Here is a 26,903-nt window from a genome sequence, read left to right as displayed (position 1 = left end):
GGGAGGCAGAGGCAGGCGGATTTCTGAGTTCGAGGCCAGCCTGGTCTACAGAATGAGTTCCAGGACAGCCAGGGCTACTCAGAGAAACCCTGTCTCGAAAAAAAAAAAAAAAAGAAAGGAAGAAAGGAAGAAATCTTGTTAATGGTCACTGTAAATGTATATAAGGATTCCAGAAAATTCAGTGTTTGAGAGATTTCTGTCAGGATGAGTTTTCCACAGGTGCTCACTTGTGAGCCCAGATGGAAAGAGTAGGCGCCTGGATGAGTTTCCTGTCAGAGAAAGGTTCTTATCCAGAAAGTTCTCGGAGGTGGACACCGGGAATGCCAGAGCTATGAACAGCGCCAGCGATGAAGGACACTGGCAAGTCACATGGTTGTTGTTCTTCCTGCCCTTCTGAGGAAGGCAGAGCCCTCCTTCACTCCCTCTCTTCTTTACTTCCCCTAAGAGGAAACTGGTGAGGTGGTGGCTTGGTCAAGAGCCGGTTGACACAGGTCCTGGAGCCAAATTCAGAGGTGGGTCTGCTCCTTAACCGCCCTGAGGCAGAGGAAATGCAGTTAGTTCCTATGCTACAGGCAGACAGAGCTTTCTAAAAACCCATAAATAAGGGTAGGCATCAAAAGAAGGAGTGTTTGGCTTTGGGAAAAATCTGCTTGTAGTAACAGATGAAGAAAATGTAGCTAATTTGAGTCTTGTAAAGCTTGATAGAGAACAAGTCATTCTTGTGTCTCTGGGAAATGAAACTCTCTGGGTAACAAACTTTTTTGAATAATAAGTCCAGCTTATCACTTTCCTAAATATCATTGCTAATCTCTGGAACTATTTATAAATTCCCCTACCTCTCCTTTTGCTGTTGTTTTTGTTATTTTGAGACAGGTTCTCACTGTGCCCAAGTTAGCCTGAAGCTCATTATGTAGCCCAAGCTTGTCTTAGACCCATATCCTATTGCTTCCTGAGGGCTGGAATGGAGTTGTGTATGGCCACCGTGCCTGGCTATTTAAATTTTTGTGTTTGAAGTAGCCAAGTCCAGCCAAGTATTTAAAGGGAAAAGTAATATACATAGAATAGATTTAAAATCCTCTAATTTTAATTATAAGAGATGACATGCTGTTTTGCAGGGTTAGGAGGTAGTTTTGAGCCAGGGTCTTTGGGAATTTACTATGTAGAACAGGCTTGCCTTGAACTCAAGAGATCAGCCTGCCTTTGCCTCCTATGAGTGCCACCATGCCTGGCTAAGAGATGATAGACTTAATTTTTAAAAATAAATTAATTTTATTATTATATATATAGATAGATAGATGTCTTGTCTTCATTTATGTCTGTGTATTGTACATGTGGTGCATGCAGAGGCCAGAAGAGGGCATCAGATTCCCTGGAACTGGAGTTACAGATGGGAGTGAGCTGCCATGTGGGTGCTGGGAGTTAAATCTGGGTCATCTAGAAGAGCAGCCAGTCAGTCCTTAACCAATTACCATCTCTCCAGTCCAAAAAGTAGAGGTAGGAGGATTGTGACTTCAAGGCCAACCTTGGGCTACAGAATAAATTTGAGGGCATCATGAGTTGCATGGTGGGACCCTTTCTCAAACAAAACTAAATGTAAATATAGAGTAAATGCCTAAAAGTAGTGTGCATAATAGACAAGGCATTATATGTGCACTCCAAGATGTGGGTCTGAGGTTGGAAGATGGAGTCATCGTACATGCTTTAGGAAGTATTGTACCCATCCTCATCCAAATACTTGAAATTTTAAGTAGAAAAGATTTTTGGAGGAAGGAACCAATAATTGCTTTTTGTTGGCATTTGGCAGAGTTGGCAAAACTAAATCATCCCTCATAAATAGGGAGGGGTATGACCATAATATGTTACATGAAAAATTAAATAAATTTAATTAAAAATATTAAAGACAAATCTAATGTTCTTATAGCATTGTACATTCACATCATTTTCCATCCATCTCCTGTGCTGGAATTGTGACTTATATTACTCACAGGTCAGACTGATTTCTTCCAGTTCCCAGTTATCATCTGCCCGCTGGAAAACAAACCTAGAACCTTGAACTAGAAGCATCAAGCCATGTCTGTTAAGCCAGGTTTTTCTGTTCTGTAAATTGTGGAAGGCAGAACAGTAGTTGCTTTCCTGTAAATGATGAACGTGGGTTACAGAAAACAGCAATGGTCCTGCACTATGATATCCATGCAGCCCTTCAAGCATAGGTGTGTGCTGGAGGCTGCGGCTGGGGAGCTCTTCCTATGTAGCGCTCTCTCTTTCTCTCTCTCTCTCTCTCTCTCTCTCTCTCTCTCTGTGTGTGTGTGTGTGTGTGTGTGTGTATGTGTGTGTGTGTGTGTGTGCGCACGCGTTGGGGATCAGGGTAAGACAGAATCTTGGTATGTAGGTAGCCCTGTCCTTGAACCTGTAGAAACCTGTTGCCTTAGCCTTCCAGGTACTGCAGTCACAGGCATGAGCCTTCATGCCTGGCTCTGGTCCAAAGCTTTAGCCTCTGACTTAGTAACCTACCTAGGTCACTTTACTGCACTAGGTGTAACTTTTCATGTGGGGTGTGTGTTTGTATGAGAGAGAATGATAGAAGCGCACACACATGCATGAGAGAGAGAGAGAGAAAGAGAGAGACAGAGACAGACACACAGAGAGAGAAACAGGGAGAGACAGAGAGAAAGACAGAGAGAGAGAGAGAAAGAGACAGAGAGATTGACAGAGACAGAGATTTCTACATTCTGCTCTTTAATTCAAAGTTCATTCTTCATATTAAACAATTAATTTATAATGTCCCAGTTGCTTTGAATTTTTATCCAAATGGACTTTGAGGGGCAAGGAAGAGCTGTGGTTGCATCTGCTACTAAACTTTCTGACATTTACATGAAGTAGTTTTATTTATAGAGGCCAAATCCCAGAATAGGGAAAAGTTGGATTAGCATGATGGTTTAGAATTATACTGGGTAGAGCACTTCTTAAGGCTTTTAAAGTAATATTAGTTATAGGGCTGCTGCCATGGTCCAGAGGGTAAAATTTCTTGTCATGCAAACCAGAGGACCTGAGTTTTATTCCGAGAACCCTTTTGTGGAGAAAAAGAACCAACTCCTGAAACTTGTCCTCTGAACTCCTCACTGGTGTACACACATGAGCGTGCACACACTCCTTAATATATTTTAATAATGACAACTTCAGTGTTTTGGTAATGGACATTTTTTTTCCTGCCTCTGTCTCCTGAATACTAGTCTCTATATAGAGCTTAGCGTTGCCTCTTTTTATTTATTTATTTTCTGTAAGCCTTGGCTGTTGTCCCTTCTGAAAAGTACAGGAGGCCATTGCCACTTGGTCCTGGATCTTTGAGGGGTGGAGATCGCTGGGATCTTTTTTGCATGACCGCCTGCTTCAGTGACCTTCCTTCCTTCCAGGTCACGTACTTCAGCCTCTGGTACTACAACAAGCAGAATCAGCGGCGCTGGGTGGATTTGGAGAAGCCCCTGAAGAAGCAGCTGGACAAGCATGCACTGGAGCCCACCGTCTACTTTGGAGTGGTGTTCTATGTGCCTTCAGTGTCCCAGCTGCAGCAGGAGATTACCAGGTGAGAAGTTCCCTGCTGCCTATGGTAGAAAGTAGTCTGAAGAGGTCAGAAGAGTGAAGCTGGGGCCAAAGGTCCTAGAGATAAAGGCCTGTGACCGACTTTGCCCTGTGGCCCTCATTATTTAGTCACTGGATTACTAAGAGGTTCTGGAATGTGGTATGTCAGACCAAATTATGACTTGCTGGACCCAAAGGCACAGGAAAGATGATCAGTTCACCCTGGCTGTGAACTCTTGTGTTTTTGTTGCTCTGTTTCTGGTTCCTTGTAATGAAACAGGAGAGGGGAGATTTAAAATGTGTAGTCCTAAACTCTGTGTCCTCTCAACTGGCTAGGTTCTTAGAATTATTCCCCCGGAAACTATAGATTCTGTAGATGGGTCAGCCATGGGGGACAGAAGGGACACAGAGGGGGAAGATGTTTATGAGCAGAGAGTTACCTAGTAAACACACTTACAGGGATCTAAGTGGTAGAAGAGTGCTGAGAGAGACTAAGAAGTGTTGCTTTGCTTCATCCTGGTTATCTAAGGCCCTTTTCATGTGATGGATAATGCCCTAAGTATGTTTCTTCAGTCCCCCTCCAGTGTCTGCTTGTGTATCCTTTCCCATCCCGTCAGTCCTCTTGGTTCCCCCTACACAGTTTTGTTTCTGCTTTCCTGTACCTTTTCTCTCTGTCTCCTAATCTTCCTTACACTCAGTCATATTCATCTGGCTCCTTGAAGCTCTGGGATGCCCGAGGCTGGGGTGCACTTTGTCTACCCCATGCTATCTCAGGACTTGCTTGTAGATCTGTCTGTTAAGGTGGTTGGTATCACAGCCTCCTATTATAGTCATTTGTGTTCCTGTCTTATCTTCTTTCTCCATCTTAAGCCCATGTTTTCCTTGGCTTTGCCTTCCATTTGAAAGCTGTCTACCCTGCAGATAGTAAGAATTGTGGCTGCCTCATGCTTGTGGAATGTTGTTTGAATCAGGTAACTGAAAGACACCAGGAAACCGAAGCAGCAAGGGTCAGCTAGTAGGGATAGGCACAAACAGACTGTGGAAACAGGTCTGAGATGTAAATATTGGAGAAAGTAAGTGGGAGCCAGGAGGAAAAATACTAGCTGGCCGCTTAACTCGTTTAAACATTTACTAAAGATATTCAGCGATCTAAGAGCTGTTGGGTAGTCACTTGAATCTGATCTTGGAGGAGTTACAGTCTGGTGGGACTGGCAGTTCATATACATAAGTAGTCACAGTATCCTAGGATAACAAACATTTGATTGAAAGCTCTATAGCTTCCTAGGGGTGGGGCACAGAATGCGACTAAGAAAGGGAAAGAGGTGACTTCTTGACAGGCTTTAGAAGAAATTTTCTAGTTGGGAATGGCTTGTGGAAAGCAGTCAGGATAGAAGGTCTCAGATAATACTGGAGAGGAGAAGAGGTTTAAAAGCCAGGTGTGTACTAATCATAAAGACATGGTAATGTGAGTAAGGCTTTTTCAAATTTTAATGATGTAAAATGATCCAATTTGTATCTTACAAAGACCATTCACATTAGCTGATAGATAAGAGATTAAAAACAAACAAACAAACAAACACAAAGAAATAAACTTGGGAATTTAATTGGAAGTGGCAGGAGACCAGTTAGGGAGGTGTTATTAGAAAAGAGCTTAGGTGTGAGCCATAGAATGGCATGAAAAGGCATGGGGTTATTGGGCTCAGCCAGCAGGACTGCTCTCTGATCAGGTGTCAGAGACCTAGTAGAGAAGTTCTAGCAATAAGAAGTATGGTCATGAGTATCAATAAGAAGCTTTCCAGATCTGAAATGAGGCCCCAAGGTCAGCCATGCAGACTTGTGTGACAGCTCTAGAATGCATCCTCTTGCCCTCAAATAGGTTTCCTCATAGTCTAAGAGATCTGGACAGATTCTAGGTCTCAGAGCTGTAGTGTCAGGAAGCAGAGCAGTGGTTTCTAGGAAGGAGGATTGCATGTCACACAGAGAAACTCTTGCAGGTGATTGGTACTCAGGCTCTTTATCCTGTAGCAGTGACTTCATACGTTTTTTTATATGACAAAACTGTATGTTGGAACAATTTATTTCATGCCAGTTCTACCTCAAAAAGGTCTTAAAAAGACACAGTCAGGGCTGGAGATATAGTTCAGTGGTAAAGCAGTAGTGAAGCTCTGAGCTTAGTGCCCCCACACTAAGAAAACAACCTCCTACTACCTCCCCTCCCCACAAACATTCAAAAATACTTTTTAAAAAGGCAGAGAACAGAAATCTGAATCACATGAGGACTTGTCAGGAGAATGTAGTCACAAGGCAGCAGAAAACTGTCACCCACATGACAAGACCTTATAAGAATTGTTGTTTTCAAAAGATAGTGAATTTTGAGGATAATATATAGTGACTGGGTAGACTGAATTTTTACAAATTTATAAATTGCTAATATGTAATCTCTTCATTACTACACTAGTCCATTTTTTCTTACTTATAACAATATTGTTACAGCTTGTATGAGTGTTAATGGAAGAGACTTATCTTGTCTCACCATTCTAAAGTATTCTTTATTTGTAAATGTGACACTTTCCTGGTATGTCATTTACAAGGACATTTATACATGAGATTTTACATAAAGGATATTGAACTAGCAATGAACAATTTCTAGCATATATGGAAGAATTGGCTTTCATAATAAAACCTGTTCAAAGCTAAGGTAAAAGAAGACTGTATACAAACCCCAGTTAGTTTGGTCTATGTATATAATGGATGCTGCATTTCAAGGTTTTTTACTTGATGTAAGGAAAGAGTCTAGAATAATGAGGAGTATGTGGCACACTCCCACTCAATATACCTCTATAAATACCATCTCTTTTGTCATTTGAAAGCCTTATAGAAAGTTGCAGGTTCCCCCTTGACACCCCAGAATCATCAGTATTCTTTTCAATTCACTGATTGCTAATGATGTCTGCTAGCTGGTAGAAGGGAAAAGCCAGATCTAAATTCTTTTTATTTAAGTAGATGTTGTATTGGTCAGGCCATTTGGTAACAAAAGGTAGAGAATTAAAAGGATGACATAAGAATGCATCTGAATTCTGGGGAATTCAGAAATAGTCTATGCTTGGACTGCTCAAAGGCACCAAACCTAGAGAGACTCAGGCCGAGATGGCATTGTAAACTGCACTGGCAGAATCACTGGACCACACCTAACACTGTCTCCAGTGTCTAGAACGATGCTGTGGAATGAACAGTGACAGGCCCTAGTACTGATCTATTCAGGGACTAGAAGGAAGCATCATGTTTTGACTCTGAAGCTTTATCCTAATGGAGAGAGGATAGGATGACACATTGCTGCCTGACTGGAAATGCATGGCTGATAATCCCTTGCTGCTTGAGTGCCGAGACATGTCCAGCATTGTTAAGGGCTTTATTCGTGTCACTTGGATGTGTTCAACACTGTAAAGGGGTGGTCATCTACATTTTATTGGTAATAAGGTGAAACAAACTATGACTTGCCCAAGGTCATGCAGAATCCTAAATTCCAGGCTTGGAATTTACACCTAGGTCCACTTGGTACTAAGGGGGCAGAAGAAGAAACTATATTACAGAATATTAAAGTCTTTTAGAAGTTATTCTATTTAGGATTATACTTGAAAAGCTTAATGATAGCCTAATCTGAAATATCAAGAATTATTTGCTTTACAGGTGGATTTCTGTGTTCGAGGCCAGCCTGGTCTACAGAGTGATTTCCAGGACTGCCAAGGCTACACAGAGAAACCCTGTCTCGAAAAAAAGAATTATTTGCCTTAAATTTTACAGAGCTAGTGGTTTTTCTCTATCTACATAAAGTCTTATATTAACAAGTTACAAGAGAGAAGCTTTAAAGTAAAGATTGGTCATTGAGTGTGCATTTTCCTCACCATGAAGACTGGATACCCAGGACTGTTTTACAGGGCATAAGACAAATGGGACATTCTTCTAGAGATGACTTTGACCTCAGTTTTCTCTGAGGGGTGTGTGGCTTGTTAGAGATCAAGCCAGACTCACACACGCTGAGCAAATATTTACCCCAGAGTTCCATCCCTGATCCCTTGTATTGACTTTGAAATAGTTAAAGCAAGGGGTAAATAACAAGTCATTGAGCAGATCAAATGGTATGCTTATTGTTTGTGGCTTGCTTTCCAGTTTTTGAAAACATCCAGGGCTATAGTTTTATTTGACGGTTTATGTTCCTATACTAAACTACGGTAAAGTGCGGTGAGTCTTGGCCAGAAATCATAGTGCTACTAGTTTCATAAACTCATCCTTTAAAACAGGTATCAGTATTACCTGCAGCTGAAGAAGGATATTCTGGAAGGAAACCTTCCCTGTACGTTAGAACAAGCCATTCAGCTGGCCGGCTTAGCTGTTCAAGGTAAGCAGTGCATGTGAAGTAGTAATTCTGTCAGATTAATTAAGATATGTGTTAAAACAGAAGCAGTAAAGGATTCTGTGAGTAACTGATTTTCTATATGAATTGTTATAGTATTTATGTATGTATGCAATACTATGTTTTTATCTGGAGACCTGTAGGGAGACCATTCGGATCACTTCAATGAAATGTGAGACTTGTGGACATTTCTGATAGATGAGTTATGAAACATGTTAAAGGAGCACGCATATATCTATAGATATACCTATATATATCTATAAATATATATATATCAAAGAATTTAGCATGCTAAGTGTTAATTTTGCTCCAAGACTTGATTTGAACTTAGTATTTTGGGAGGGATGACCTTACTATCAATGAGTTTGATGGAATTGTATTCACTTATATTTTAAGAATATCTCATCTTTTTGGTTTCTCTAATAATAACTGTTGCAAATTATAGAGTATCCTTACTCATAACCGAAGTGGCTTTGTTTTGTAAGTGCTTTTTAAATCAATGCACATGTCTGTATATATCTATGCTGCACAGAAATTTCTGCTGGTGCATTATTTCAAGTGATAATAGGTGTTTACCCATGGAAACTGGAATATAATCAAAAGAAAAATTAAGCTTGGCATAGTACCATATAACTTTAATCCCAACAAGGAAGCAGATCTCTGAGTTCAAGGCCAGCCTGTACCACATAGTGCATTCTAGGCAGGTCAAGACCACAGAGTGGGTTCGTTTCTCAAAACAAAACAAAACACAAAGGAAAAATGAAAAATGATAACATTTCCTCCAGCTCCTAGCCGGCATGGACACCTGCCGCCTTGAGAATAACACACTTCCGTATGATACCTTAGTGTGTAGTTCCTAATATGTTGCCTGAATGTATGTATTCATAGGATACATTCCCTGTCCCTGTTTAACACTTACCTGTGCACAGAAGCACATGTCACATGCAGGGCAGGCTTGTCTCTCTTCATAGGCATTTTTTTCCAAGCTAGCATGCATGAATCTGCCTAATTTTTAAGATGTACCCTAAAAACGTGCTCTATTATCTGATAGGCAGAGTTGGTTTCTGAAGCATATAAACATGTCATCCATTCTACTTACTGATTTTTGTTGTGCAAGTGTGCTGTTGTGAAAATTAAATGTAACCAACATGTGGATGTTTATCATTTTATTTAGCTGATTTTGGTGACTTTGATCAGTATGAATCCCAAGATTTTCTTCAGAAATTTGCCTTGCTCCCTGTGGTAAGAACTCTTTTGATATTGGGCCCTTTTATATATAGCTTGTTCCTGTACTCTTAGCAATTCCTGATTGCCCACGTGGTAGAAGTTCTAAGCAGGACTAGCATTATAGAGTCACGGTAAACATCTCCTGCATCAATCTTTCCCCGTTACAGTCCTTCTGGTCTTTGTAAATTCACAGAAACCGAGGGTGTGATTTTCTGTGCTGTACAGACGTGGTTTTTGCCTTTGGTTATGAGTCTAAGGAGAGAGATTTGGTTTTGGTTTTGGTTTTGGGGAATCACAAGTTAACGTTGGAATGAACCTGACTTGTTATCGGTGTTAAAACCCCGCCTCCTGCGTTCTAAAGTTACTGTTGAAGAAATGGATGTGAACATCTCACTGTTCTGCTGAGTGGGTTAGCACTGAGCCCAGAACTGGCTCATGGATGTTTCCACCCTTAAAACTCAGCTGAAACTTCCCCTTGGGGGAGCAGAGAAGGCAGGGAAATGTTTTGGCTTCTGAGCAGAAACCACTCAGTTCCTTAGATGCGTCTGGCCATGTACAAAAGCAGAGCTCCGCAGAGCTAGTCCTGTTCGGCATTGTGCCTGAAAGTGCGAAAGCCAGTGACTGTCGGTCTCTGTGGCTCCTTGTAAAAAACATGCACATGCTCACTGCTGTGTTTCCCTCAGGGGTGGCTACAGGATGAAAAAGTGCTGGAAGAAGCAGCCCAAAAAGTGGCCTTGCTGCATCAGAAATACAGGTAACACACAAAAGACCCACGGCTCATGGCTGCTTGATTTTGAAATAGGCTTTGTATATTATATTGGGAAGTTTACTGCAGCTTGTTTGTGAAGTGAATAAAGAACGTTCACTGTGTGCCGAGTACTGTTCTAAGTACATTCCCCTAGCATTTCAGTTATTGTCCGTGTACCAGTGAGGGAACAGAAGATGTCCTTAAAGTGCCAGTTCATCACACATATATTAAATTTGTGATAGTAACTAAGCCTGTAGAAATGAGTGCATGATCAGGGACATCTGTGTTCTGGGATTCAGCCCTCTAGGTGCTCCTTCTATTGTCCTTTCCTGCCCTTCCTCCCTCCCTTTCTCCTCCTCCCCTCTCCTCCTCTTTTTTTCTTCCTTCCTTCCTTCTTTCCTTCCTTCCTTCCTTCCTTCCTTCTTTCCTTCCTTCCTTCCTTCTTTCCTTCCTTCCTTCCTTCCTTCCTTCCTTCCTTCCTTCCTTCTCTTTAAATGGTGTTAGAGTTTGAACTCAGGGCCTTGTACATAGCAGGCAGATAGTTTACCACTGAGCGACATCATCTGCCCTTGAGACTTTTGAGAGCCAGGTTAGCCTCAAACTTGCTATCTTGCTGCCTCTGCATCTTGTGCGATAGACATGCATTGCCATGACCATTGCCCCCCTGTATACTTTTGGAAGTGGGATTTTTTTTTTTTTTATTTTCAAAAGCTGTTAGGTGATATCAATTGGCTTCGACCCTATTTAAAGCTTACTACAGGAGAATTGAAACCTTTATTTGGTATTTTTTTATTTATTCATTTATTATACATAAGTACACTGTAGCTGTCTTCAGACGCACCAGAAGAGGGCATCAGATCTCATTACGGGTGGTTGTGAGCCACCATGTGGTTGCTGGGATTTGAACTCATGACCTTCCAAAGAGCAGTCGGTACTCTTCCCTGCTGAGCCATCTCACCAGCCCTATTTGATATTCTTTTTTTTGGAAGTGGGATTTTTGCCCCCTGGGGAGCTATGATGAGAATCCTCATGTCTGTTGCCCAGATTATACTTGCAGTTCTCATCTATGCTGGTCCGTGTTGACTTTCTTTGATGGTGAACATCTGTTGACTATGAGAGTCTCCTAAGATGCTGGCTCTTACTCTAAGCCAAGTACCCAGGTTCTGGATACTTCCTATATAAAATTATATTCTGATAGCTCTAGACTCTTTAAGGAGAATATTACCTTCATCTTAGAAACAAAGGGAACTAAACTCAGAGTGACTTAGGTCTCTGATCTGTTCTAGTGACTTGAAAGTAGGTGTGCCCGATCATTGTATGTGTTCTCTCTCTAGCCCCAGTAGTTGCAAAAGAGTAACTTCCAAGAATATCGTCCTCTCACTTCTCCCTGTGCTTCTTCCCAAATGCTCACAGGATTTTCTCACTTTCCAAAAATCACAATTCCTACTCTTCTACCTCTGTGTCTACACAGACCATAGATCCCTGGTGTACTTACTTGATCCCAAAGGCACACTGACCCAAAGGTACACATGACCCAAAGGCACACATGACCCTTATGAGACAGAATGCTGGGTGGTTTGGCTTAAAGATAAATAATATAATTCTCTGCCTCCCAAGAGTATGTTTCCAGAAATCTTATGACACAATCCACTGTGATAGTATCTAGCAACAGAAAAAGGGTGCAGTGAGGGAGGTGTAGGCAGATTGTGTGAGGACTGCATTGGGCAGGGACAAGTCCTGGGGATCCCCAGAGAATCTGGCAGGAGGAGCAAGTGGTACAGTCACCGAGTGTGGATGGTAGATGTACGAGGAGGAAGAGGAGGAGGAGGAGGAGAAAGGGGAGGAGGAAGAGGATATGGGCGCAGTGGCAGGAACCTTGGCACAGGGGGAGCAGCAGCTGCTGAGGCTGGGGAGGGGACTCGATGCTTTTAAGCACCTTTCCTTCCTTGTGTCCTTCTAAGGCTCCAGTCATCTGAACTGAGAGGGATCCATGCGCAGCCTCTTCCTGCCCCTGCTACATTTATCATTTAGTCTTTAAAAAACATTTTAAAAGATTCATTCATTCTATTTTATACATATGAGTATTTTGTCTGCATGTATGTTTGTGTACCACACCCATGCCTGTGGAGGTCAGAAGAAGGCACCAGATCTTCTGGAACTGGAGTTACAGATGATTGTGAGCTGCCATGTGGGTGCTAGGAATCAAACCTAGTTCCTCTGGAAGAGCAGCTAGTGCTCTAACCACTGAGCAAAGTTTTCAGTCCCATTACTTAGTTTTTAAACCAAATTCTTAGTATTTCCTGATATTTTAGGATAGTTAAGTAACTGCTTGCTAGTTAGGTAGAAACTCCTGGATTTGCATTGATGACATCTTGGTAGCTGCTTTGACCCTTGTCCATCCTTTTTACCTTTCTGAAGCACAAGGCTAGGTATACTTGCCTTCTACATTCAGCATAGTGCTTCATAGGTCATCCATTTTTGATATGTTTTTGAGGATCAATATAAGCAATTATATTTATCCAGATGCTTAGAAGCCTAAAATGTTTATAATGTTCTGTTCCAAATTGATGTACATTGTTTAAGGAAGTTTAGGTTTGGAGCTGTCTCACTAACGTCTGTTGGATTGCAGAGGGCTCACAGCTCCTGAGGCCGAGCTGCTATACATGCAGGAGGTAGAGAGAATGGATGGCTACGGAGAGGAGAGCTACCCTGCCAAGGTATGGGGGACTAGTTAAAGGTAAGAGTAGCAAGCTGGGTGTGTCTATGTGGGCCTGGAGACCCTGCCACTCTGGTGGCTCAGATAGGTGAATCATTTGAACATAGAATAGGAAGAGGGGTGGGGGTTGTTGAAAAAAAAGGGGGGCGTTTAGCAATTTGAGAAAATAGCATGGCTGACATCTACAGTAAAACACAGTCTGTATTGAGGGTGTGCTTTGGCAGGGTCAGGAAATAGTTCTTAAGAGTCTAAACTTAGCTCAGAGGGTCAAGACACTTGCCACCAAGCCTGATGACCCGAGTTTGATCCTGGGATTCACATAGTAGAAGGAGAAAACCAATCCCCATAGGTTGTCCTCTGACCTCTACATGTGCACTGAGGCATGTGTGCACCCACTTACAAAGTAAATAAATAGCCATAAGAAATAAAGAATCTATGCTCCTCCTATCACCATACTCATGGCAGGGTGCTGGGTTTGCCCATTCTCTTTTCTTTCTGAGTGGTTGCCCTGTGGGCGTCTAGGACAGTGTTCACCTGGGAAACAAGGTTAGGGAAATGGATGCATTTGTCCCTGTGCTCTGTTTCCCAGGGGTTTCCCCTTTCTTCTCTCCATCTAGGACAGCCAAGGAAGTGACATATCCATTGGTGCTTGTCTCGATGGCATCTTTGTGAAACACAAGAATGGAAGGCCTCCCGTGGTGTTCAGGTATTGCTCTGTATTTTTAAATACTCAAGTGGTTATTGCTGACAAGTCTTCCCTCCGTTCTCATTGGAAAATGGAGACACTCCTTTTCTAAAGTTAAACGGCACCCAAGTATAGTCTTCGCTAACATGCTGCGGTCTTCAAAAACAGATATGCAGCAAAGCGGGCATGTAAATGCTTAAAATGTGTGACTGCTCCCACAGAGAAGCCATTCTTTGCTTTGATAGGGAATTTTTTGTTTGAGTTCCAGTTTCTGGGACTACTTATTTACTATGGAAAAATCTAGGCTTCCTTTTGACTATAGTTATGTAACAAAATTACTGAAATGTCAACATCTCAGCAAATTTCCATTTTTGTAAAGTTGATTTTCCTCCAGTTATAAAAAACAGTGCTGTTTGTTTGTACAGGCCTTGGAGTGCATGTCGTAGAGAAGCACAATGATAGATAGGGACATGCCCAGAGTAGAGTGCGGTTTATGAGAAGTGAATTTACGGGTGGTTTAAGATTACTTTGTAATATTCTGTGTTCCAGTTATATCTTTTTGGACACAATAATATTTTATTAATTCTTTGAGATTTTATATCTTTATACAATATTTTTGGGTCACATTACTTCCATTCTTCCCTTTAACTCCTTTGGATAAAATCCCCAACATGGTATCAATATATTATTAAAATATTATATACTATATATATACATACATATATATAATATATTTGAAACCTATGGAATCCATATACTTATAGGTATGGGGTCATACCCTGGAGCACCGTCAACGTATAAGGGCCACACCCTTAAAGCTGCCTTTCCTTCCCCAAGAAGCCACCAACTGTCAATAGCTCCTCAGCTGGGGGTGGAGATGGGTTTGAACTTGTGCTACGACCACAGCTACCGTGCATTCACAAGTGTCAGCATTCGACTAGTGTCTAGATGACACTGTTCTACTCCATTCTTCCTTGATCTCTGGCTTTTATAATCTGTCTTCCTTTTCTTCCACGATGGTCCCTGAGCCTTGGTGAGAGGGTGAGTGACTGATGCTCCATTTGTGATTGAACACTCCACAGACACTTACCTTGTGCACTTTGACCAGTTTGACTTTCTGCGTTACGCACCTCCCACCCACAGCACAAAGAAGCTTCTCTAAGGAAGTGTGAGAGCAGCGCTGATTGATGCATGTAGAGATACCAGTTGGGAGAGCAGTTTGAAACTGTGACCATTTAGCACAATAGTAGGTTTTTCCCCTGGGGCCAATGAGCTCCCCACCATCTTCTCCTTCCCCACCGGGGACTAGCCTTACATTCATGCAGAAAGTGTTTGGTTACCCTGTAACATTTGCGCCACTACTGCCCCTGCAGGCCCATCCTGCATGCCTGCCACTGTAGCACAGCACTCATAGCTGGGTGAGACCATCTTCCCTATCTCTGCATCCTGCATCTCACCTTCAGGTACCATGAAAGCCAGCCAGCAGGGAGCCAGTTCCTGATGAGTACCAGCTTGACTTCTCCCATTTATACTTAAATATAGTAAATTAAGTTAGGTCGTGCTGTTTACTCTTATCTAAAGTCCTTAAAATCTGGAATCTTAGAAAGTCTGTGTTACAATCTTCTAAAAATATTTGCAATTTTACTCTGTTCTATTTTCTATTTTACCATTCTATTTTCTATTCTATTTTACTCTTTCTGTTTTCTATTGATCTAAACAACCCAAGGTTTATGTTTTCATCAAGCAGGGAAGCATATCTGTCACTTTTGACTGTTGGTTCCTCTGTGTCCAGCATTCATTAGTGTAAGTTATCAGGAATCCGCTGCTGTGTTGACTGCTTTCTTTATATTTTCACATGTAATCGTCTTCATAATGACTCAGGGGGCAGACATTACCACCAGCTTTCACACAGGATAATGAAGGATTAAAAAAGCCAAGTGATTTGCCCAAGGTCGCCCCATTCACAGCATAAGATTTGTCTACCTAAGCTGCCGCTCTTAGGCACCGTATCACATTGCCTTTTTATTTTATCTTTTTATAGCCCCCTTTATGCTCCTATTTTCTACTTTATTCTTGAGAACTGGTCTTCCCCTTTAAGAACTTTTTCACTAAAATGACAACTCTTCTTTGTCTTGCTTTGCTCTTCTACCTTTGGGCTCTGAATTATTCAGAGTGGCAGTGGCCGCAAAGAATAGACATGGCTTGGGGAGCAGAAGCCCTCTGCTACAGTGCACTGCCTGTGCGGGGCTGCTTCCCATGGCAACAGGGCTCTTGTCCCCAATCCGCTTATAGGAAATCTTCCCAGTGTGCTGAGCTGGGGGCATAGGGACAGGAAGATGGACAGGATTTACTCAGACAGCAGGACTGTCCCCAGAGGCCATATGGAAGTCTCAGGCATTCAAGTGGTTGCTTTCCTCACCACACAGGAATCTTCAAATTTGCCTCATTTAATACAATGCAAATACAATCTTTAGGTTTAACAACTGAGTAGTAAGTCAACAAGTTAATTTTGATTTAACAACTTTTAGCTAAAGAAATATAATACAGACTGAACATCCTGAGCCCAAAAGTCCCCAGTTAAAGATGTGGGAGGCAAAGGATGGAGTTCCGTGGTAAAGCACTTGCTTTATGTTTATGAGGCATTGAGTCAGTGGGGGAGGGGAAAGGGTTTCCCCTGGAAATGCTTCATGTTCAGGAGCTTTGGATTTCCAGGTTTACGGCTGCTCCACCGCTGCTGGATTCCAGATATTTCAAAACTTGCCAATTTCTGGAATTAGCCACTCTTCTGACCCCCGTGGTTCTGGCGGTTGGGGAGGGGAGGGTGATGGCTCGGAAGATGCTGAGCATCTTCCAGACTCAGTTTCTTCTGACAGTATCACACAGCTAGGTACTAAAACCAAATCTCTAGTCTGTAAAAGCTAAAGATGATCAAATGAGATGCAGGCTAGAGTTTATGTCCTACTGACAACACTCAATAATTCACCCTTGGTTTCTAAGCACGTAGCTTTCTCTTCACCCTGTACCTTTTCAGAGTGCACCTCTGTCTCTGATCCCTTACGTTCTCCTGTTTGCCCTCACTGCTCACCAGTGTGTTTGCTTTTATGTTGTCTGGTGCCTTCCCACCCTCCCATCTTCCCAAGTGCCTCTTTAGGGACCATCACCATACTGATTTTAACATCCTTAGGGCCTGGTACAGTTATCATCATTGTGATAGGGGATGCTCTTTAAAGCTTGTTCATAAGTAGTTGAGGCATGAGCAACAAGCTAACATAAGTATCTTTGATTGCTCAGCCAAGAGCAAGTCAGGTGTATTAGTTACTTTCCTGTTGCTGTGATAAAAGTCTTCGACAAAAAGCAACTTAAGGATGTTTATTTTGGCTTACAACTCTAGAGTCCATAATGGCAGTGTAGGCATGGCGGGAGGCATGGCGGGAGGCATGGCGGGAGGCATAGTGGAAGGTATCCAGGGCAGGAAGCTGAGATCACTAAGCTCACACAAGTGGAACAAGTCTATATACACTTGGCTACATACACACATATATTTATGTATATGCTTATATAATATATTTGTTATATATAAATAATCATATAAGCATAATAAAACATATTAGATGCAAACATATTCATATATAATGTTTATATAGTAATATAAATATAATGTATATATTTGTATATTTTTACATATATATTTAAGTCACATATCAAAGTTATGATGCGTTACATCTCCCAATGTACATTTGTGCTCTCAGCATTCTCTGTTGTTCTCTAGGTGGCACGACATTGCTAACATGTCGCACAACAAGTCCTTCTTTGCATTAGAGCTGACAAATAAAGAGGAGACCATCCAGTTTCAAACTGTGAGTGAGCACAAGAAACCATGGGATCATTCTCAAAAAAGTTAGCAAGTTAGCATTTCTGATTTCTCTTTTGTGTTTTGATAGATGGGGAGTTTGAAATAATTTAGCACTTCATAATTCTATGTGCTATAAAAATTTATGCTTTAAATGTTACAAAATGGGGCTTGGGGAAAAATGCTCACTTGTTAAATGAGTCTTTGTATCCGGATTCTTTGATTCAAGTGCCTTTTTTTTTTTTTTTTAAATATATATAAGTACACTGTAGCTGTCTTCAGACACACCAGAAGAGGGCATCAGATTCTATTACAGATGGTTAAGAGCCACCATGTGGTTGCTGGGAATTGAACTCAGGACCTCTGGAAGAGCAATCAGTGCTCTGAACCACTGAATCATCTCCTTAGCCCCCTTGAGTGAATTGTGAACTAATTGTAAGGAGACTGAAGTGGAGGAGAAAGTAAGCCTAGCTGCTGGCCGCCATGCTGCTGAGCAGCTGTGCGGTGCTGCTGGCCTTGGTGCTGCTGGCCTCGGTGCTGCTAAGCAGCTGTGCGGTGCTGCTGGGGTGCTGCTGGGCGACTGTGCGGTGCTGCTGAGCAGCTGTGTGGTGCTGCTGGCCTTGGTGCTGCTGAGCAGCTGTGCGGTGCTGCTCAGCCTCTATTAGTCCTTGCTATCTTAACAAAGGCAATATTAAGATCCCCGAGCAAATGTTTTCTTTGGAAAGTCTCTGAGTGTTATTTCTCAGTAGTAGAGTTGTTAACTTTGATAAAAACACGATGTTTAGGAACTGCTCGCTCACACTGCTGAGCAGGTCATTTCATTTTCACCATTAAGTTCTCACAGCTTCCAGAAGTTAGCCACGGGGCTAGAGAATGAAGAAGTCACTGTGGGGAAGAGGGAGTCACTGTGGGGAAGAAAGAGTCATGAAGGAGGGGATGAGGGAGTCACTGTGGGGATGAGGGAGTCACTGTGGGGATGAGGGAGTCACTGTGGGGAAGAGGGAGTCACTGTGGGGAAGAAAGAGTCATGAAGGAGGGGGTGAGGGAGTCACTGTGGGGAAGAGGGAGTCACTGTGGGGATGAGGGAGTCACCGTGGGTGGGAGATGGTTGTAGACACAATGTCTCTGCATTACAAGTGTCTTCCTCTGTGTGCTTCCCTTCATCTGCCAGGAGGACATGGAAACAGCAAAGTACGTGTGGAGGCTGTGTGTGGCACGGCACAAATTTTACAGAATGAACCAGTGCGACCTGTGAGTAGCTCCTGCTCCGGAAATTGTAGAAAATCATTTGGGAGTGAAAAAAATGTTAAATTGCATTTATCCAGTTTGTATGTGTGTCAGGGGACCGCATGTAGAAGCTGAGGCCAAGCTGGGGAGTCGCGCTGTCCACTAAGTGGGATCTAAGGAGTGAAGTTGACTTGTTGAGCTTGGCAGCAAGCACCTTTCACCGTCCTAGTCCTTGAAGGTTTCTTAAAAAAGAAAAGGATTTTTCCCCCTTCCTTTCCCTTGGGGATGGAACACAAGGTCCTACATGCTAGACAAGCGTCTACCACTGAGCTAGATCCCAGTCTCAGAGTAATAGTCTTTTGTTGTTTTGTTTTTTTTTAAGACAAGATCTCAGTATGAGCCTTGGTGGGGCTGGAAAGTGCTATGTAGATCAGGCTAGCCTTAAACTCACAAATATCCATCCGATTGTCTCTGCCCCTGGAGTGCCTGGAGGCGTGGACCACCATGTCTGGCTTGGGAGTAGTATTCTTTTATAGTTTTTAGTCAATATCCTGGTCAGCGTTTTGAGGGACGATTATTCGTCTTTTAATATATATGAATTATACAAAGTAAGAAGCTTTCTGACATGTCCGCACATGTGTGTAAGGGCCTTGTGCTATTCTGACACGTCGGCACATGTGTGTAAGGGCCTTGTTGATAGCTATCCTCACTCATATACTTGTCCGACCCCTCTCCTTCCCAGTCTACATCTTTAACACTTTATTCCTTCAGTTTATTTGCTTGCTACAGAGTTTTGCTTTGTGGTTCTGGCAGGCTTTGTACTCACCGTGTAGCCCAAGTGGGCCTTAGACTCGCAGCAATTCTCCTGCTTCAGCCTTCCAAGTGCTGGGATTATTGGCTTGAGCTACCACACCCACATATTCTTTTACTGTCCTATTCATGTACACACACACACACACACAATGAGATGGAGCGTGTGATACTTGCCTTGCCTTTGTGGGACTTGCCTGACACGATGGTGTCCAGTTCCCCGTGTTCATGCAAATAAATAATTTCATTCCTTGTTGCATGGTCACCTTTCCTGCTCTCTGCCCACTCTTGAATTTGTATATGAAATTGTTTCATTCAGAGGAGCCAGGAGTACTGGATTTTGGAAACCTCTTTAGCTAGCCTGATGAGCATTGTGACATTATTTTTGCATATAATAATTACATCCAAATAATTACAGAATCTGTTGGAACACAGCATTTTTGTTTTGAAGCTTTTCATAAATGTAGAACCATTCATGATGAGCCATCACTACCTCAGTTTATTTTTTTTTCTTTAAAACAGTAGTGACAGCCATTATGAAGAAGCCATTAAGTGTGTTGCCATCTAGCCCACCCTGTATTGCATTGTGACTAATGCCTTTTTGAAATGCATATTTTAGCAGTTTCTAATTTTAATGATTTTTAGAATTCAGAGAGAAAAAGCAATGAATATATGTGGGAATTCTTATGATCTTAAAAATATAACTTTTGGCATATTGCCAAATGTGAGTAACGCTGCATAGATATTAATATTATTAGCTATGTATATTTTTGTTGTATGAAGAATATTATTAATATTATAGCTATGTATGAAGAATAGTTTTGTTTCTTTTGGGGGGTTTTTTGAGACAGGGTTTCTCCATATAGCCCTGGCTGTCCTGGAACTCACTCTGTAGACCAGGCTGTCCTGGAACTCAGAAATCCGCCTGCCTCTCTGCCTCCCAAGTGCTGGGATTAAAGGTGTGTGTCACCACTGCCCAGCTGTATGAAGACTATTTAACACAGCTATTATGTGTGAAGGACTATTTTTCCAAATTTTGTTTTTAATTTCTCCATATCTGAAAACTATTAGTGTATTTATTTAAGAGTGTGTGAAACAAACATATTACCTTGTACAATTTGTTTTCTGGGTAAGGTAAATGAAGCTTATACTATTAAATCCTCACATTTTGATGGGTAAGAAAACTGAAGATTTTTTAGCCATGTCTTGAAGGCTTTCAACACAAGTCTAGTGACATCTAATCCTATGATGCCTTTGAGGTATTGGTAGGACTTGTTCTTATAGTCCAGCTGGGTAAGCATAGTGTGCTGGACAGGAAATTGTGGCTAAGTGGAAGTTACCCCAGTTCTGGAGATGAATTCTGCTTCCACAGAAAGGAATCCCTTTCTCCTACAGTGTCCGCACCCCTCCTATGTCCTTTCTATAGGATAGGAGCGTTGGGTGCATCTCACTTTGGTCCAGGCGATAACTTAACATTGACAGAATCCAGTATTTCTCTTTCTACCCAGACAAGGCACTGGAGGTAGTGGGGTCATCTTTTTATGTTAGCTTTGAAGCTCCCTTCATTTTTTATGTGTAAACAGGAATAATGGGACCTTCCTTGATATCCCTTCAGGACTGTATTAGATATTAAATGAGATGCCAGTGTCAGTCAGGTCAAAGGCCTCTTCTGTAGCCCAAGCCCAGAGTTAGCTCAGTAATCAAGCCCCCTAGACTCTATGAAGAAAAAGTGAGCACGGGATACAACATTTTTTGGTATAGGGTTTTTTTTTCTCCCTTCTTTGTGGGTTATACCCTCCAACCTGCAAAGCTAAGTGAGAGAGAGGGCCCAGTAACCTTAAAAAAGGTAAAATTTCCAGTCAGCAGCATGCTAATGGTTGAGCAATGTGAAATGGGTCATTCCTGAAGTTTAGGGTGTGGGTGAACGAAGCAGCTGGTCCACTTCTGTCTGGAGCAGACTGACTACCGGCTCCGGGGACTGGACGATGGAGCACCATCCTTCCCTTCTGGCTTACTGGGTCCCCTGAGAGGAGAGAGGACTCACTGAAGAGTGTCAGTCCCTGGAAAAAGCAGGAGTCAGAGATAATGGGGATTGTCAAAGGTCCCCACAGTCGAGTGGGTCTCCTGCCCTCCCTAAAAGGCTTGGGGACAGGAAGCTGTCCTGGAATTAGAATGAGGTAGCTTCCTTCTCTGTGCAGGTGCTTGGGTAGACAGGATCACTGTGACCCACAGTGAGGCGAGTCCTTAGCCTCAGTAGTTCCTATACCCTGGTTTGGTTTCTCCTTGCCCATGGTGGCAAGTTGGGGCAGAGTATCCAGAGCCAGGTCATTGACCTTGTAGCAGCCTGTATATGCACCTCTGGCCTGCCCTAAAAGAGGGGAAGCTTTTGTTTTTCATTAAAGCACAGGAGGAAAGTCATTGAAACAACATCCCAGGGTATTTCCACTACCTAACACCTCATCAAAGCCTGCCCTTTGCTGCCTGTGAGTAAACCAATGGCCGACTGAAAAACTCACAGAGCAAGTGAGACATCTCTTACAGTTTTAAGTTAAGAGATTTATTTAGTGTGTGTGTGTGTGTGTGTTGTTGGGACTACACTCGGGCATCCAGCAGACCTGCCTGTTCAGATGCTGGTTCTGCCACTTATTTGCCATGGGACCAAGTGTGATCTACCTAATCTAAGACTCACTTTCCTCATTTGTAAAACAGAGATAATGTCTGGACCTCCCTGACAGCATCAGTGAGATTGAGATAACCACAGGTAGCAAGGTAACTACAGGCAGTCTTAGCAGTTTCACCCAGCAATATGTCTGGACCTCCCTGATGGCATCAGTGAGATTGAGATAACCACAGGTAGCAAGATAACCACCGGTAGGCTTAGCAGTTTCACCAAGCAATATCATGCATTTCCCTTGAGCTGACAGCCATTTTATTTTCCTCTCCAGTGCACACACTCTCACGATTAATCTAAGGAGTTCTAGCTGCATCACCTCTCAGCATTGCCGGCTTGCCAGCTAGCACAGACAGCATCCCAGAGCCAACGGTTGTTTCCCTTTCTGTGGGAAGTTGATGGTGGCTGGCCTCTCCTTGAACTACACTTAGAAGAACAATGAGAAAAGGAGGCAGACTGTTAGTTAGAAAGGTTGCCTGGGTCAGAGCTTTCTGCAGGTGGGGCTCCTTTGTTCTTTGAACTGGCTTCTGCTTTTCCCTTCACACTGGATGCAGCCAGCAAGATGCCAGTGGGTAAGAATGGCTGCCTCTGTTCCTAGGCCCTGTGTCCTTGGATTCTGTACTTCACACTCTGAAGATGTGTGTCTTGCCCAGGCTGGCCATCTGTGCAGATGTTGGTAGGCATTTGTTGATCAGTGTTCTGTCAGCAGCTCCTTCTCTCACTTTTGAATACATGCTGCTGCTGCTGCTGCTGTTCAGGGAGATCACTGCTTTGACACAGGGTCTCTGGCTGTCTGGGAAATAGTGCTGAAGACCAGGCTGGCCTCGAATTCAGAAATCCACCTGCCTCCACCTCCTGAGTTCTAGTCTAAAGGCATGTGCTACCACCCCTGACTTTGATGATTTTAAAAGCTCAGTTCTTCTAGATGGAGAGCCAGTGATAGACTGAACACAAAGTCCCTCTAAGCCTAGGCCTGACTGTGGCCAGTGCCCAGAGGCAAATTCCATATCCAAATAACAAAGATCAGAGTCTTGTACATATTTAAGAGGTACTCTAAAAAAATCCCCACACACCCTGCAGGCTCAGGCACTTGACATGGTATTGCAAAGATAGAAATGTATTTTGGAAAATAGACATTAAGGCACATAAAGCCGTGATGTTTGATGCCCAGAAAAGAAAGGAAATGAAAAGAGATGTGTGTTATTCTCCAACAACTGAATACTTGCTAGGTGTAGGAAAGGGAGTTTAAAGAAATTGCCCAGTAAGTGCATAGGAATCAGTGGATGTCCAAGAGTTTTCATTTTAAAGGTCTTCTAAAAATAAGCTAACATTCGGAGTGTAATACAGATGCCATTATCAAAGTGCTAAGAATAATGCTATTATTCTTATTAGAATTCTTCTTCTTCTTATTATTATTAGAAGAAAAGAGACTTCTTTCTGGCACATTTGCTGAGTCAGTGAATTTGTTTTGTTTTCTTTGTTATGGCGGAGTTTTAGAGCGCTAGCCATCATCACAGAATGGTTAGTAGTCAGTTATGAATCACTCAAGCTCTTGAGCCAGGAGTAGATGGTAAGTTAAAATGTCCTTGACAGAATTATGGGCATTATCAACATCGGCAAGAATCTAATGCATCTTCATACCATACCTACTCACACTTACTAAGTAAACCCAGATGGAAAGAAAGAACCTGTGTGTGTGTGTGTGTGTGTGTGTGCGTGTGTGTGTGTGTGTGCGTGTGCGTGTGCGTGTGTGTGTGTGTGTGTGTGAACAAAGAGGATTGTGTGCTTGTTTTGTTCTGGGAGGCTGTGGAGTCCTACATAAGGAAGTGGCAATGCCCTTTTCTGTAGTTTATGGCATGTTTATTCTTTTGTCATTTGCCTTAGAATATACCTGACTGTGTATCTTTTTGTTATGGCTGTTTTGTGACAGTGTGTCACTCTGTCTGTATCCTAGCTAGCCATTAATTCAGATGTCACCCAGACTAGCCTCAGACTCCAGCACACCTTCCTCTTGCACGTTAGAGTTACAGGTGTGAGCCACCACACTGGTCCCTAAATCTGGTTTATTGTTGTAGACTAGGAAGTGTGTCCCCTGGGCTCACAGTTGTCTTTTCCCACAGGCAAACTCAGGCTGCCACGCTGAACTCAGTCAGGAGGGGCTCATCTTCCAGGATGTCTCTGGTAAGAGAAGGAACATGCTCACCTCTTCTCTCCTAGTGATATCACTCTCTTATTTAAAATATAATTTTGGGCAGTATGTTGTGTTTGAACCACAGGTGTGTGCTGATGTTTGATTTTCATCCAAAGAAATAGTGACTTATATAAGTTCAACTTAAGATTTATTATACATGTTTAAATATTAGATACAACCAAATATGAATTTTAACTTGTTAGCCAGAACTCTAAGTAGGTATTTTGTTTACTTGATGACTTTGTCTTATAGGGTTGAATGTGTACATAGAAGGTTTTCCTATTCACGAGTTTAGACGAGAAGGTTTGTATCCATTCCTTCTTGTTCATAACTTTTGGATGCAGGCTTTCTTGTGCTGTCTAGTATCCTTGGTGTCAGTGCATAGAGCTTGTTTTTGCCACATGGGAGACATTGGAAATGACTTCCTTCATCTTCAGGGTTAGTCTCCATTTGTAATACATTTAACTCCTGTAGAAGTCGTTTTTAGTGAAGAGGAAGAGTCCAGCAAAGAATGACTTTACCTTTTTCACATGGGCAATGTGTTTTAACTCTATGTCCAACTTTCCATTTCTTAGCCTAAACCCCAGCCCTATGCGATGCCTCCCCCACCCCAGCTGCATTATAATGGACATTATACAGAGCCATTTGCTTCTTCCCAAGGTAAAGTACACTGGGTCTGCAAAGCTGTGCACAGTTATTACGATGAGTAACTCTGTGAAGACCTAGAGATCTTGAAGTCTGGATGGTTTGTTTCTTATTGCAGTTGTATCCCAAATTGTTGTGCCAACTACAGCCATCCTGGAACAACAGAAGTCATTGCATTCAAGTTCTTTCTTGAATGTGTTTCTCAGACGAGCCTAGAAGTATCTAGTGGCAGCTCCCTAAGCTGACTCCTAAGTCCCATGACTCTATTAGTCTTAGTTAGGCCAGACTTCCCTTAAGTTCACAATTCTCCAGTCTTTGTCTCCCAGGTGATGGGATTACAGACATGTGCCACCACATCACAACCAAAAATCCTTGGTCAAAAAAGATATTTAGACTCGGTTTTGTTTTATCCCTCCCTGACATGCCTAGTGTAGTGCTTTAAGTACTTGTCACTGCTACTGCAGTTGTGTGCTCAGCTCATGCTGAATCCTGGTCATCTATGTGACATTTGTTTGTAAGCTGTATCTAACTGTACTGAAGACCAGAGAGGTGGATGCAGACAGCAGTCCAGTCTAAAGAGGCTTGGGATCTAATTGTACAAACAAGGCTCATGATGTGATCACAGTTATCTTGCTAAGAGAGCATGCATTAGCATGCCTGTTTGTCGTGTTGTGGGCACTTGAAGAGCTTTCTGGATGTAGCTGGATCTCATCCATTCCCAGGCAGGTCCGTGCCTCGGTCTGCCACTCTGGCTGGTGAATGCTGTGGCATAGAAGGAGAAGGGGCTGTTTAGAAGTGGGGTCCACTGCCCATCGTGTGGAGGCCGGGATCTGAAGGGACACAAAGAACTGGTGTTGACTGCACTTGTTGTGGCCTTCTCTGCCAGTTGAGGATGTCCCCACAGTGAGGAAGGCAATAGGGGAGCAGAGCTATGGTGTGGATTTCAGTGTTGCCTGGGGCTGTCTCGCTGCTGTCCTCTCCTCTTTGCACATGCCCATCTATACTTGCAGGGTAGCCTCTCCAACCATGGGGACAAGTTTTCTGCGTCCTGTCTCCACGATGCTCATTCTCCTACCTCAGTCTATGATGGTCCTACCATTTTTTTCTCAGCTTACTCTTCAAACTATGGTTTGGATTACTTTATCTTCCTTTTTTTTTAAAAGATTTATTTATTTTTATTTTATGTATATGAGTACACTGTAGCTGTACAGATGGTTGTGAGCCTTCATGTGGTTGTTGGGAATTGAATTTTTTTTTTTAGGATCTCTGCTTGCTCTGGTCAACCCCACTCACTCCGGTCAACTTTGCTCACTCAGTCCCTGCTCACTCCAGCCCAAAGATTTATTTATTATTATAATTAAGTACACTGTAGCTGTCTTCAGACTGTCAGATCTCATTACGGGTGTGGTTGCTGGGATTTGAACTCAGGACCTTTGGAAGAGCAGTCAGTGCTCTTACCCACTGAGCCATCTTGCCAGCCCTATCTTCCAGTTTTTACTACACTGTGTCTGTGCTCTAGCCCGTTGGTTCCTTCTTATTCCCTCTCAGGGGTTTCCATAGATCATCTTCCTGTCTGGTGGTATCACAAGGCCTGTTTGTGCCTTTTTCTTTCCTGTTGGGGGCTTCCCCAGCAGCTCCTTCACATAGAGTTTTTATACTGGTGACCAGTTTTTCCTTTCCATCCTATTGCCATTCCTGTGTTCTACCCAGTCCCCATTTGCCATGGACAGATGTGGGAACCCTGCATGGAGACTCTCTAGCTAATAATAAACAGGCATTTAAGAACTGGAATCAACTCTCAGGGCTTACTGGAACTTGAGTATTAAATTTGAACTCATTGCTTACCCTCTAAGCCTGTTTTTACAGTCCTTTATTGTGATGAAGTCACTCGCTGTCTTGGTTATATGGATTCCAAGCTGCACATTACTTCACCCAATCAGCTAGCTAGCCATGACCCGTAACCTCATACACGGTGTTTTCCATATCCCTTTCTCCATGTCCCCCGCTCCTGCTCCAACAAGGTCTTTATCCTTTCAGACCTCCCACTAGCAGCTCTGGCCCATGAGCTTTATCTTCTGTCTTCACACTCCTCAACTCACCCTACACAAAGCTCCCAGCTGACCCCTGTGGTGTGCTCAGCCATCAC

The 26,903-nt window shown here is 42.7% G+C and overlaps 1 protein-coding gene across 3 annotated transcripts in view; it reads left to right on the top strand.

The window, feature by feature from the left end:
• Ptpn21 (protein tyrosine phosphatase non-receptor type 21) overlaps window positions 1–26,903 on the top strand; it is a 60,358-nt gene that overhangs the window by 18,593 nt on the left and 14,862 nt on the right. For all 3 annotated transcript variants that reach the window (XM_031355711.1, XM_031355714.1, XM_031355713.1), the window contains exons 3-12: window positions 3,411–3,580; window positions 7,875–7,972; window positions 9,162–9,229; window positions 9,898–9,968; window positions 12,592–12,679; window positions 13,296–13,384; window positions 17,133–17,220; window positions 18,385–18,464; window positions 24,042–24,102; window positions 24,688–24,772. In XM_031355711.1, the coding sequence (XP_031211571.1) occupies window positions 3,411–3,580; window positions 7,875–7,972; window positions 9,162–9,229; window positions 9,898–9,968; window positions 12,592–12,679; window positions 13,296–13,384; window positions 17,133–17,220; window positions 18,385–18,464; window positions 24,042–24,102; window positions 24,688–24,772 (898 nt within the window). The remainder of the gene's footprint in view (window positions 1–3,410; window positions 3,581–7,874; window positions 7,973–9,161; window positions 9,230–9,897; window positions 9,969–12,591; window positions 12,680–13,295; window positions 13,385–17,132; window positions 17,221–18,384; window positions 18,465–24,041; window positions 24,103–24,687; window positions 24,773–26,903) is intronic.

The sequence above is a fragment of the Mastomys coucha genome, unplaced genomic scaffold, assembly GCF_008632895.1.
Source record: "Mastomys coucha isolate ucsf_1 unplaced genomic scaffold, UCSF_Mcou_1 pScaffold6, whole genome shotgun sequence".
NCBI classification, from domain to species: domain Eukaryota; kingdom Metazoa; phylum Chordata; class Mammalia; order Rodentia; family Muridae; genus Mastomys; species Mastomys coucha.
The sequence above is the reverse complement of the archived record's forward strand: the minus strand, read 5'-3'. Positions and strand labels throughout refer to the sequence as shown.